The following is a 14,629-nucleotide window of genomic DNA, read 5'->3' as shown; positions in this document are numbered from 1 at the left end:
CTATGAGGGGTAATCATTTACAGGGGGTCCCTGGGCTATGAGCGGGTTCCGTTCCTGAGGATGTCCGTAAGTCGGATTACTGTGCCCTCTGTGCACTATATCATAGCCCAAGTCCTTTTATACATCTTGAATCATTTAATTTAAGAGAAAAGAAGAAATTGAATAACAAAATACAGTAAAGAAAAGTAAAAATAAAGCTTAATACTTACATAGAAGCATGGAGCTGGCTTACATGTAGAGATGGGCATTTGTAGGAGTGACAGAGGCTTTATTGGGACGAAAGTGATGATGTTGATGATGATGATGATGTAAATGTTAACAGGATTGGTTCTGGAGAATCTGGTGAGTTAGAATTAACTGGTTCTGGAGTTGCTGGGAGTTGCTCCGTAGATGCTGCAGAGGTTGATGGGCCTGGTTCTGTAGATGCTGCAGAGGTTGATGGGGCTGGTTCTGTAGATGCTGCAGAGATTGATGGGCCTGGTTTTGTAGATGCTAAAGAGGTTGATGGTCCTGGTTTGGGCTGCCTTTTGACTTTCTTAAAAAACTTTTCAAGAGATGGTTGAACTGAAACTTTCTTCTTTTCGCCATAAATCTCTCAGTCGCATCTTAGACATTCAGTAATACCTCTATGAACCTTGGTGAATCTTGCTGCATTGGGATCTTGCTGTTCAAATTTAAACAGTCCTTCTTCAATAAGCCTGAAATCTTCTGTCATTTCTTTTGTAATGAATCACTTTTGTTCTGGTATTTCAGCTTCCTCTACATCCTCTGACAAAATTTGTTTCTCCAGTTCAATTAAGTCCTCATTGCTTAATTCTTCAGCATGAGACTCAAGCAACTCTGTTACATCATCCTCTTGAATATCAAGCTGGAGTTGGTTCCTGAGTCTACTACCACTGTCTGTGTCACTTCCCCAACATCATTTTCAAAGCCCCTGAAATCATGGACAAACTGTGGGAAGAGTTTTTCCAAACACCATCCATATTGGTTTCTTTTACCTCAGCTCATGAATCTGCAATGTTTTCACAGCATCCAAAATGTTTAGGAAGAACAGATGTTGTGTTTGAAGGAAGGTACACAACCTTGATGTTTGGATGAACATCATCTAAAAATGCTGGATGGCCCGGGTGCATTGTCAAAAACCAAGAGTATTTTAAAAGGCATTGACTTTGAAATACAATACCGCTCTTGAGATACAGTACCGTTCGACTTCAGGCACAAAATGATTAAGGTACCAATCTTCGAAAAGGACCAATGTCACCCAAGCCTTCTTATTAGCTTTCCAGATAACTGGAAGTGCTGCCTTGAAAACATCCTTCAAAGCTCTAGGATTTTCTGACTGGTAGACAAGCAAAGGTTTTAGTTTGTAGTCCCCAGCAGCATTACCCCCCAACAGTAAGGTCAGCCTCTCCTTGGCAGCTTTATACCCTGGTGCTGTTTTTTCATGTTTTGAAAGATATGTGCTTTCGGGCATCCTTTTCCAAAATAAACCAGTCTCATCAATATTAAAAACTTGCTCAGCACAATAATCTCCTTCCTCAATTACTTTAGCTAAAGCAGCAGGAAATTCACAAGCTACAACTTCATCGGCACTAGCTTCTTCACCTTTCACTTTAATGTTATGTGAGTTTGCCCTTGCCTTGAGCCAGTTAAACCAGCCCCTACTAGCAACAAAATGTTCCCCATCATTGTCACTACCACGTTTAGCCTTCCAGTCGGCGTGCAAGCTTCTTGAATTTTCCTGAATCAAGGCTAGACTTAGAGGCAGATGCCATTGATTTTGATCTTCCACTCATATCACTGACAATCTTTCCATTTTAATTAACAATCCACTTCTTTGTTAAGTAATCACAGTTGACTGCATTGGTGTAGATCCTTTAACATGTTCAAGCATTTTCTCTTTGGCTTTCAAAATTTTTCTAACCGTTGAGCGACTGAAGTCCAACGCCTTACTGATCACTGAGGGCGTTTGGCCTTTTTTCAGAACGTTTAATTACATCAAGTTTCACTTACATCATAATTGTTTTCCTTTTCTTGGAAACATTACTGTCACTTGCATCAGCTTTGCATTTGGGAGCCAAGATGAGGGCGGAAAAAGAGAGTTAATAAGCGAAAACAACAGTTTGTACTTGATCACGCAGGTTACTGAGGTGAGGGTAAAGCATACTGACGCTCCCTCAAGGCAGGTGGCTGGGTGATACATCACTGCCCATGCGCTGCTGCGCCTCTCCTCTACGCTGCGCCAACTAGTTCTCGTACGTAACTGCTACGAACCATTGTACTTATGTCGGATTTTTAAAATAATTTACCTTTTGAGACCTCATTCGTATCGATGGGCATTCGTAAGTTGGGGACCCCCTGTATATTTAAATAGAGAAGGTACAAGCTGTAGGTCCTATGCAGATGAAACCAGTGAGATAGTCAACAAAGCCTTTGTTGAGCTACATTGAATTAGGGTTATCTCAGCACAGCTATGTAATACTGTATCTGACTTAGGTTTTAAAAAGTACAAATATTGATAAAACAAATTTTCAGTGCTCTAATGATTGTGGCGAGGGCATTAAGACTCGACATGTGTTATGTGGTATGTGGAAAAACAACGTTTTGACTCCTGTACCTGAAGTCAACTGTGATGCTGAGAAACGCTTCAATGACACTGAACCATGTAATGGGACAGAGACCTGCAAGGGCACCTGGTTCACAGGACCTTGGAGTCGAGTGAGTAGGAAGTGTTTTGTTTTATTACTCTGATATATCTAAACAGGGCAGCACTGTCTCTTCTACCATTGTTTTCCCAAGACTATGTGTTTGTATTTATTGGTACATTATTGAAATAATAATTCAGTTTCATAGAATTTTACATTTTCAGTGGGATGGAATATGAGTTTTAAGAGAACTAAATGTAGTTTTAATGCAGTATTAATCAAACTCTCTGCTTGCACAAAAACATTTATAATAAAAACCGATTATGTTGTAAACTTAATGTCTCATTGCTTGAAAAATAAAATTATATAAATTCTTTTATTTAGAATAAATTATTTTTGTAACTTCTAATATACTTACCATAACTTTGGGAGTGAGGGGTTCCATCATCAGTGGAAGCTTCTCTTAAAGCTCTGGTTGTTGTTACAATAAAATGACAAGAATTTCATAAAAATTTATTGCAGGATATCACTTGAAAAGCTGATTGTAATGCTGTTTATGAAAGCTAGTAAATATGGATCTATTTCTAACATTTGTCTCTTATCCCTTGCTACTCCACCAATGAAATTGGGAATAACATGTAAGTACAGTCTGGTATTTAAACTGTAGCCTCTTTTTAAGGCATAAGAGTTAATTTTGAAAAGAGAGAAAGCAAGCACAGTAAGCAGATGGCAGTTACATGACCTTTGATGGAAATTCCATATATACTGTAAAAGAATTTGTGTGCAAATGTAAAGAGCAGATCACACAGGGTGTGTGAGTGAGTGACTAGTATATATTCTAAAACATACCCTAGCACACAGCTAAAGGTGTGGCTAGTGGATCACAGTTATTAATTATTCCTTGTTAGCTTAATATTCATTGATAGATTTTTTTTATTTATTTTTTCTATGAAAATGCCATTTGCTTGATTCGTTTTGCCCCTCTGGCCTCATTGATACTTGAGGCAGAGTATATGTGCTGCTCGGCAATCCTCAGACATGTGTCCTTTGACTCTGCACTTTGAGCAGTTATACTTCCCAACCTTAAATCCTTGATCTGCCTGTGAAATTGTCTATGGAAGTGTCACATTATTTTTATTTATTTTTGTCTAAAATTTTGTATTTCAGTGTAATAGGGAGTGTGGTGGTGGTAACAAGCATCGCAAGATTCTCTGTTATGTGGGCAATAAGCAAGCAACTGCAATACAGTGTGATGGCAACATCATTCCTTATTCCATTGACTCCTGCAACAACAACCCTTGTGGGGATGGTGGGTTGCTATTGTATACCAGCATGTGATACAGCTGCTATAACTCTTTTATTTATTTCATATTTATATTGTAAGTGCCAACATTATTCTTTTTATCATTTATCTATGACAAACTTTACTTGAACAGATGAGGTTCTGGGTATGGGAAGCCGTGTTGATGTAGAGAGTGAAGATGACTCCTGGTGTGATGGAGATGAAGCTAAGGTGAGCAGTGTTTCTTAATTAGTACAGTAAAAACCCTGAGTACTGGACTAATTAAGCCACAGTGACTTCGTTAATCATTGATGGAATCTGTTATTTGAATGCCCATATCAGAAGGGATGCACAGCTGTTCAAAACAATCAGCATATTACACTAACACTGATTGGCTTATTTAAGCTCATAATAAATTAGTTCAAGTAAAATAATCATACCTATGATGTACTTTCAGTAAATTCAATTCTAGATTCTAGAAGCTTTCAGAGTCACAAAGAAGATTTTTGAAGGTCCTCGAATCCCAGTGGATGGGCTTGTGCAGTGTGAGATAAAGTGGATGATGTGGGCATGTACAGTAAACGTCTGGCAGCAAAATGGATATGTTCACAAAATCCACTATGTTCTCAGAACTAATTTGTCACAGGTAGATTTAACAAAGAGTAAAAGGGAATACTGTACTATAGCTTGCAATCCTTTGTTATTCTGTATTTTACATACACTAAAAATGAGCAAAGATTGTTGTAAGAAACAATGAAAGTAATACATCATACAATACAATAACACATATTTTATATACTAAAAATAGCTCCTTCAGCCCTTGAACCAGCTGACTTGAGAGACACGTGTCTGCTACATTGTGTATGTTGTGACGTCACATTCGAGAGAGCGTGATGCATCCATACATATATTCACCTCCCAACCAGACTACTGTTCAATCTCATGCTCTTCATTTTTCTTTTTCTTTTATAGTTTAAGTCATATTTCCTTTATTTCTAAGTTACATTAAATTACAGCACTGAAATGATTTTCCCACAACTTTTACAGTTTCATTACATGAATCTGTGGTAACATGTATAGCCATCTCAAGGCTTGAGGTGTAGGGATTGTTGTCACTGGAGAAGGTATGTGTGTAGGGATTGTTGTCACTGATGAAGGGGTGTGTGTAGGGATTGTTGTCACCAGTGAAGGGGTGTGTGTAGGGATTGTTGTCATTGGTGAAATGGGTGTTTGTAGGGATTGTTGTCACTGATGAAGGGGTGTGTGTAGGGATTGTTGTCACCAGTGAAGGGGTGTGTGTAGGGATTGTTGTCATTGGTGAAATGGGTGTTTGTAGGGATTGTTGTCACCAGTGAAGGGATATGTGTAGGGATTGTTGTCAACAGTGAAGGGATGTGTGTAGGGATTGTTGTTGCCAGTGAAGAGGTGGGTTTAAGAATTGTATATCATCATTGACTCCACCAAACCAGTTAATAATTATGTTTAATGAAAAAAATAATGACATGAAGAGAAACAAATACTGTACTTCATGAGATCAGTCTTATGAAATAGTGTTTGTTTTTAAAGAAGGTAAATATTATTTTATGTGTTGTGAAAATGATGATTGCAAGTAGAGCCGTGTGTACTGATTACAAGTATGTTAATTTTGTTTAATAGGGACTGGGTTATATGGACAAACATTCAAGATAGGATTAAAAACTCTTAACTAAAGAATATCAATATAATTTTGCCTTAACTTAGTTGAATAAGCAGTATTCATCTAATTCTCTCAACTGTAACACCATGAAAGTAAAATACCAGAAAATAATAATTATCATTACAGGAGGAATCTGGAGATGGCATGGATGCTTCGGGTGACACACCAAAGGATACATCCTCTGGGGAGGCAGATTCTGGGAGTGAAATGCTTGAGGAAACGTCAGCTGAAGATGTTGGTGATGATGCAGGCTCTGGAGAGGAAGAAACTGGAGGATCAGATGAAAGTAAATCTGAAAGTGAATCAGATGAAAGTGGATCTTATGAAATCAAATTAGATGTAAGTGCATCAACAAAAATGGCTGTGAGTTTCACCACTCCTTTCTCTTTTTATTATATGCAAGCGTGACCCATTGTTTGGTATAAATATTATTTAGTGATTCTCAAAACTGTTACAATGATTTTTGTTCCTTTACCTTCTTTTATTATTTATGCTTATATATGTAGTTTTTTTTTTGTAAGTACTGTACTGTATTGTCTTAGAATGCCGAGAGTGTTTTTAAAGGTAACAGGAAAAGATGACAGTTGATAGTTAATTTTTAAAATTATTATACAATATAGTGTTATAAACTGTACAGTATAGAGTAAATTATATGTATTAACTTTAAACTTTATAGGATCTGTCAAGTGAAGAAATATCCTCAACTGGGGATCAAGGAAATGGATCTTCAGAGGCTGTCTTAAGTGATAAAACTTTTTTAACAAACCGTGAAAAGCGGTCACATTTGGAGGTAATATCTGATGTTGTTAGGTTGCTCAGGGCTTCCCAGCTGATACATTGGTGAAAGAGAACCCTCTATTTAATGCTTTTACAGAGTTCTCATTAGCCTGCCAATCCAAAAAAGAAAGAAAAAAATTGGTGTTAATTGCCTGAAGTTTAAGAGCATGTTGTGGAATTCTTCAGGAGATCGACATAAAGAGGCTGGCATGCTGTGGGATGTTGATACAAGTATTTGATATCTTGGTCTTTAACTTCCTACTCATATCAGTACCTGTACTTCATTCATAAGGAAAATATATATTAGCTTGGGACATTGTATGATATACTCTCAGATATCTTGGATTTTTTTTTTTTTTTTTTTTGCGTAACTAATTCCATTACATGTAAAATTCCCCATTAATTATTTCCAGTATTCCTTGCCTGTGTCACTTGACTGAGCATGTCAGTATTACCCTGCAGGTGTATGTTATGACCCCACAGGTAGGAACAATCTATCCTGGCTAAGGGACATACCAGGTGGTTTCTTAACATCTTTGTGATGGACTTGAAGGAATCTGTTCTGGTCTATCTTTGTGCATTATTAAAAACCAGGGGTCTGCAACCCTCATATTTCTGGCCACTTGCAGCCCAAAAAATTATACTGTTTTTGCGGCTGGCATGACAGCCTCCAAAATATGTGATGAGCGGCTGGCTTAGTTGATAAGGTAAAGATAAGGCCTTTTGAACACTATTCAATAAATGCCTAATTTGATACACTTTGTAAGACTCGGAAGCATTACACTGTACCTGACAGTTGACAACAAAAACAAACACACAGTTACATGAAATGCTTGTAATGATTAAAGCTAGAATTCACAGATTGTTTTCCTGAGATTTAGTGTGAAAATTTTTTTCTCATTTGTTTCAAATCCTTTTCTTATTAAGCAAATGGGATCAGTTATTGCCAAACATATATTGATGAGGGAAATCTTGCTCAGGTACAGTTGTAGCTTCTGGACCGGCAGATTAATATCCTGACACACACTTACAAACCCACAGTCATTTTTGGATTTAAAAAAAAAAGTGCATTATGGTACATTGAAGCGAGTAGATTTCAGAGTTTTCAATGTTTGGATTATCCTACTGTTACGAGCAGACTTACTGTACTGCTCAAAACTCACTAGTAATCACACAAAGGAACTTATGGTTGCAGATTTTGCTAAATGTGAATCTGGTTTAAAAAAAAAAATTAAGAGAAGATTGAATCTCAAATTTTTTATAAGTCTTATTAATTATTGTATTTCCTGTGTATTGCTGAAAGTGAAACATAATTTTGTTTCATTAATATTTATTGCCACCACATAGGTTACTTATATTTTTGTACTGTATACCAGTACTTGTCTGAATATGTGGCTTAGTTCTATATACAGTATAGTCTCGATTTAGGCGGATTTCCTTTACGTGGCACCTGGCCAGACCGGCAATTATTAGTTACGCTATACATTCCATCATTTACGCGGGAAGCGGCGCGGGCAGGGTGCGCACTAGGTCGTCCAGTCAACTAAACATTCCCAAGTTCTTCACCCACCACCCACCACAGCCAGCCCAAGTCAGTGATAGTGATAGTGAGGATATGGACTTTGAGGGGTTTGACAAAGAGGCCCTGCAAGCCTCTGTGGTGGATAGTGATACAGGTGATACAAATGATACAGGTGAGGGCCAATAATCTGCCCTCTGCCTCGGAACCAACCCCCCATCCCCGTGTGCCAGCCATCTCTTCTACTAATGTAAGTGTTAAAAAACCTAATATTATTGATATTTCTCTTAAATATTAATTGTGTGTGCATAGCATCATAAAATTAAGATGTTATTTTTACTATAACATAGGTATTGTGTCGGAAAAAGGGTAGTCTGGGGGTCGGCCCAGTCTCTATTTCAATTAATCCCATATGTTCTGTTAATTCGTTTACACGTTTCTCGTTTTACGTGGACCTCCACGGGTTTAATTGACCGCGTAAACCGAGACTATACTGTATCTTAATGCCCAATATTTTGTTTTATATTTCTGAATATGATACAAATAACATAATTACACCGTGTAATGGCTGCAGGCGATTACTAATTTCTTGTTTGTGGTGTAGTGTACTATATAAAGGTTGTGGACCCCTGTTATAGACTCTTCTACTGAGCCAGGTGACAGGATGATATCTATTGCATGCTTGCATTGATAGCCAGTCTATGCATTAACTAGAGCATAGTTAAGGTGGTTTATGTGTTGCAACACTCCTCTGTTATACCCCTCCCCTTATTCTGAAGTTTCTACACCCCTTGATCTACCCCACATGAAAGAGGAAGAGGAGTGTATATGCAAATTTGTATTTAAAAGCCCAAAGAAAAATTACTCCCCATATGAAAAGGTGTGGGGAGGTGTTTTATTTTTTATTTGTTTATCAGATATTTATCAACATATTCAGGTTTTGGATTTGATTTTAACATAAATTTTCTGCATTTATATTTTTAATTGTGTTTATCGGCTCTGTGAAAATAGTGAGTAAACTCGTATAACAAGCTGGTAGACCCACTGCATGAACTTTTGCTCCAAGCTTTGCATCCTCTCTCCTTCCCATTACTGTAGTTTCACAACCATTGCTCCATCCACCCTACTCTTCCTCCTCTTATCCTACCAATATATATATATATATATATATATATATATATATATATATATATATATATATATATATATATATATATATATATATATATATATATATATATATATATATGTATATATAAATATATGTATATATATATATATATATATATATATATATATATATATATATATATATATATATATATATATATATATATATATATATATATATATATATATATATATATATATATATATATATATATATATATATATATATATATATATATATATATATATATATATATATAATGTGCAGTGCAAAATATATATTAAGTTTTTAAGTCTCGTACAAGGTTGATTACTGTTAGAAGTATTTATCCTGCCCTGATGGTAAGATATACAGTACAATGATTTCCTTTATATGATTTTGGTTGTTTATTTTTGCAGATCATTGTATTTATAAGCCTCTGGTGCAATTCATGTTGAATTTATTAATCATTTTGAAATATACTCGTATGTCTCAAGAAATATTAGACAAAATATGTAGTACGTTTTAGGTTTGTACTCCTACCTGGGGTGCAGAGGCTAAGGTGTCATCTCACTGGGACAATTGTCTTTTCTGTGCAGTTTTTGCCATCCCACTTGGATGATTTCTCAAAAGACGATTACCACATGAACAATTACAGGAGAACCTCTATACACCGGACTTCATTACACCAGAATTTGCTTTTTTCGGACTCTGAGGTGCTCTGGACCACCCCTCCATTCACCAGATATATATAAAAAAAAAAGATAAAATAAATAAATCGGGAAAATTCAGCATCAGTCCGGATGGTTTGTGTGTTCGTACGTGTGGTTGAATATGCATGAGTGTCGCATTGCACCTGTCTCATTCCAAGTCCTGCCTTCAAATGTGTCGTATCAGAGCGCTGCATTTTGCTAACTATATTCATTTACATCATTTATGTGAACTTTATATGTAAATAACGTAATTTCATTAACAGAGATACCTGAAGGTTTTAAGAAATGGGTTAAAACTATGTAAGTACTGTATGTACAGTATTTCAAGAAATGGGTAAAATAAAGTAAAATTGTGAAAAGAAAAACACTTGCTCACTGAATACGGCACAGTACTGTAGTCTAATCAGATTTGCTGTAGGTCTAATGAGAGCTAATACACTGCGTACTAGGGTTTACAGGGGAGAGGAGCTGATTAGGCGTTGCCACATACGTCAGGTTTATTTATTTTTTCAATATTATTTTCTCGTATGACCAGCCTTTGATGGTGTATGATTCATCATGATTAATATAACTTCTTTAATGGAAAAAAATACAATATGTAATTTGTAATTTGACTTGAAAATAAACAAATAAGCTAAATCTGAGGGTGTTCACTCAGGATGCATTCATGTGACAGCTTTCAGCAAATCAGCTTACAACAGGGTCACTATAGCAAACTGTATAGTATTTGATGTGAAGTTACCATCCTAACAATGTTATTTATTACCTTTGAGTGATACATGATGGCTCAATTTGGCTACTTGTACACTTGGACAACAGATTAATGAATAAACCATGGAATATGTAGATGCATAACACACTACAGTGGTCCCTCGGTTAACGAACGGTTCAATTAACAAAATTTTGGTTAACAAATTACAGTACCTCCCATAAGGATCTTCAATTCGGTTAACGAACAAAACTTTGATTAACGAAATCTTTACGACAAACACGTTTTGTTGTGCGCTTCAGCTGATGGGCTTGTCTGCCAATTCAGTAATCTTTTCTATGTTTACATTCTTTTCCATTGGATTAAATATCAAGAAAGTTGTGCTCTTTATTATTTTTGCATTTTTTATATTAAAATTATTAGTTATTTTAAAATTTAGTTAACATATTGATAATATATGCAGTTCAGGGAATTAGTTTTTTGTGCACCCATCAGCCGCTTGATTCACCAACCAGGCGTCAGTTTGGCTTTGTTTACAGTAGAGTGAACATCTGTTTTGTTGTGTCTTGAATATTTTTGCATTTTTACATTAAAATTATTGGTTATTCTGAAATTTAGTTAACATATTGATAATATATAGCACAGTGCAGTGTTGATTTAAATAAAATAATCTTGAATTACACCTAGTGAACTTAAAATTTTATTGGTGAAATTACTACATGAAGCATGGGTCCCCTGAAAGGTGATTTCTCCTCCATCCCCACTTCCTTCTCTTCTCCCTTCTCATCCACCCCTACTTCTAATTCTCATCATCATCATCAACCAGTAACCTTCTACATACACACCTCAAAGTAAGTGTACTTTACTACCTTTTTTGTTGACTTTAGGCAATTTTCGGTGAGCTGGAACCAATTACCTAAAAACCCATTGAAACAATGGTTTCAGTTAACGAATTTTTCGGTTAACGAGCAACCTTCTGGAAGGAATTGTGCTTGTTAACCGAGGGACCACTGTACTCACTCCCCAGGATTTACTTAGTTTCAAGTTACTACGATCTTTGGGGATAATAAAACGAAGGAACTAAACAAAGTAAAGACTGTAATACTATTGTCATAATACTGTTTTTACCAAAAATTATGCAAAATTTCTTCGACTTTGTATTCGCATGTTAATTACGTTGGGGAGGGGTGAGGGAGAGGTTAATGTTAATAGTGGGGGATGAGTGTAGTGGTGTTTCCTTATTATTACACACTATTATACTTAATATTATAAATCTTTGGCTAATAATAGGGATGGAAAGATAAATACTGATAGGCAAATGAGTTTTTTATTATTATTATTACATTTTGGGGGGTTATTGTGGGGTGGGTGTAAGACGAGTGCTATTTTTGGTGATCATTAACTTGTTATATAGTATTAGCCCACAATAATAAGAATTTTTTTGCAGAAAAATGGGATTATTGTTGGTTTGAAGATCAAACAACCATACATGACGGGTAGATATTCTCATTCAACTCGCTTTAAAATAATAACTATTCATAGCTCTAACTTCCAGTTTTCATATTTTGCGAGGAGAGGGATTGAGCTGCACTGTAAAAACAAAGTGAATCCTCTAGCTTAAAAAACAAAAAAGTCATGATCATTTGAACTTCGAAAAACTTTAAACGCGTTTTTCTCCGCTTTTTAAATTTGGCTCTTCACCCTCTTTTAATGCGGAGTGCCTCATATGGGATGAACGAATCGACATTTTGCTACATAAAAAAGCGAGAGAAAGACATCATTGATACGGGTACTGCTAGTGCTCCAGCAGCAGCAAAGGTGACATAACATTTGAGAGATCAAACACTGGACATTTGGATAGAGGATTTGAACTGCTGCCTCATACTGCTTGACTCTTAAGTTCATCTGGGAGAAGGTACACTTCTACATACACAGTTCAGTGGTGAAAGTGGTGATACTGGTGAACTTGGTGATGCTGATGGTAATTGTGGTGCTGCTGGCGATGAATGTGATGCTACTGGTGGTGAACGTGGCGCTGCTGTTGATGAATGTGATGCTACTCGTAGTGAACGTGGTGCTACTGGTGGTGAAAGTGGTGATGCTGGTGTTGAACGTAGTGATAGCACCGCTCAAGGTAATGAGGGAAGTGGGGGACACAAGAAACATTCATTTGGGAGGGAAGATCAAGAGGAAGGAACAATATAACTGGGCTGGTGAGTAAAGTACAGTACTGCATATATTATCAATATGTTAACTAAATTTTAAAATGACTAATAATTTTAATATAAAAAATGCAAACATATTAAAGAGCACAATATTTACTCCACTGGAAACGAATGTAAGCATAGAACCGTTTACTGTATTGGCGGACTAGCCGATCAGCTGATGCGCACAACAAAACGTGTTTGTCGTAAGGATTTCGTTAATCGAAGTTTTGTTCGTTATTCAAACTGAAAATCCTTATGGGAGCTAATTCGTTAACCAAAATTTTGTTCATCGAACCAGGATATGTGATGAATAAATAAAAATAATGTCAATAAATAAGTTACAACCAAAAATACTGTACAGCATTGTCAAATCAATAAGTAAACGCCAAATGAAAGTTTAACACAGTCGCCATTTGCATATACTCCCTGGTTCACCATAGTAACGGAGACTCGCTGGGACGCCGATTCCATAGCAATTCTCCCCACCCCTTACTCTCTGAGCTCTCACGCTCCCTCACTGAGCCAACTAACTCATGTGCAAAGTATATTCTCTTTACTTGTTTGCCCTGAGGACAATTATTCCCTTTACTTTTTTCACAATATGTACTATATGTAGGATGGTGTGTGCATGTAACTGGGTAAAAATAAATGGAGAAAGTTACGTATACAGTAGTACCCCGATTTAAGCGGTCAATTGAACCCACAGGGTACCGCGGAAAGTGAAAACCGCGTAAAGTGAACAATAGAACATATGGGATTAATTCCAATAGAGACTGGCCCGACCCCCAAACTCCACTTTTTCCGACACAATACCTATGTTGTAGTAAAAATAACATCTAAATTTTATGATGGTATGCTCACACAATTAATATTTAAGAGAAATACAGTCGCCAGGTTAATGTCCATTCAAATAATGGACTCAAATTCCCCTTCCCCTCTTCCCAGCTCACTAGCTCCTACCTCTCTGATTAATGTTTGGGTGAAAACTCTAGATTTTAACGTTTAGTAATAAATAATACCTCAGACTAAAGTTAGGATAATATAATTGACATTTCTGGATTCCTTGCAGGTCAGGGAATATTTTGAATGTAAACTTCATATATTTTGCACAAAAGATAAAATATTTGCTTTGTGTAAACCAAATTATTATTTTAGATCTAAAATTTGTATGTCTTATGACAAATCCATGATGTTTATATTCAAAATGATCATCATACTGTAAGAATTCCAGCAATGTAAATTATAACAAATATCTTCAGTAAATAAACAAAGAAATATTCTTCAAGGACACTATCTGTCAATCAAAATACCCCACCTCCACCCTCCCGCCCATCCTACCCCCCACCCCCCACCCTCCCTCCCTACCAGAGAAGTGATAGGGAGAAAATAGTATATTTACATTTTTAGTAATAAATAATAACCCAGACTAAAGTTAGGATAATATAATTGACATTTCTAGATTCCTTGCAGGTCAGGGAATATTTTGAATGTAAACTTTATATATTTTGCACAAACAATAAAATATTTGCTTTGTGTAAACCAAATTATTACATTAGATGTAAAATTTTTATGTCTAATGCAAAATCCATGATGTTTATATTCAAAATGATCATCATATTGTAAGAATTCCAGCAATGTAAATTATATTCTGGCCGGGTAATTTGTATGAATTTTATGAGCTAAATAAAAAAAAAAAAAAATATACTTCACCGCGTATATGAGTAGATGCACCACGGAAAGTGAAAGTCTGGTTCTGGCAATGTACCGCGTAAATGAGAAATCGTGGAAAGTGAAACCTGTAAAGCGGGGTAATACTGTATCTACCCAAATATACGAGTTGAAAAACAACCATAACACCTCACAGCTTGGCCCAGTAGCTTGGTGGTTGCAGTGACTAGTCTAACCTAGTTACAATGCCATGATTAATCACT

General features: G+C 36.1%; 1 protein-coding gene across 10 annotated transcripts in view; it reads left to right on the top strand.

Annotated features, from left to right (window-relative positions):
- The window catches only part of LOC121876639 (papilin-like), a 267,725-nt gene that overhangs the window by 81,930 nt on the left and 171,166 nt on the right, over positions 1-14,629 (top strand). For 9 of the 10 annotated variants that reach the window (XM_042381925.1, XM_042381924.1, XM_042381930.1 and 6 more), the window contains 5 exons: positions 2,536-2,718; positions 3,813-3,954; positions 4,082-4,158; positions 5,750-5,962; positions 6,300-6,413. In XM_042381925.1, the coding sequence (XP_042237859.1) occupies positions 2,536-2,718; positions 3,813-3,954; positions 4,082-4,158; positions 5,750-5,962; positions 6,300-6,413 (729 nt within the window). The remainder of the gene's footprint in view (positions 1-2,535; positions 2,719-3,812; positions 3,955-4,081; positions 4,159-5,749; positions 5,963-6,299; positions 6,414-14,629) is intronic. The other variant, XM_042381926.1, reaches the window with a different exon arrangement.

The sequence above is a fragment of the Homarus americanus genome, unplaced genomic scaffold (genome assembly GCF_018991925.1).
Source record: "Homarus americanus isolate GMGI-L3 unplaced genomic scaffold, GMGI_Hamer_2.0 scaffold28, whole genome shotgun sequence".
Classification (NCBI taxonomy): Eukaryota; Metazoa; Arthropoda; class Malacostraca; order Decapoda; family Nephropidae; genus Homarus; species Homarus americanus.
Note: the sequence above shows the minus strand (reverse complement) of the source record. Positions and strands in the feature narration are given on the sequence as shown.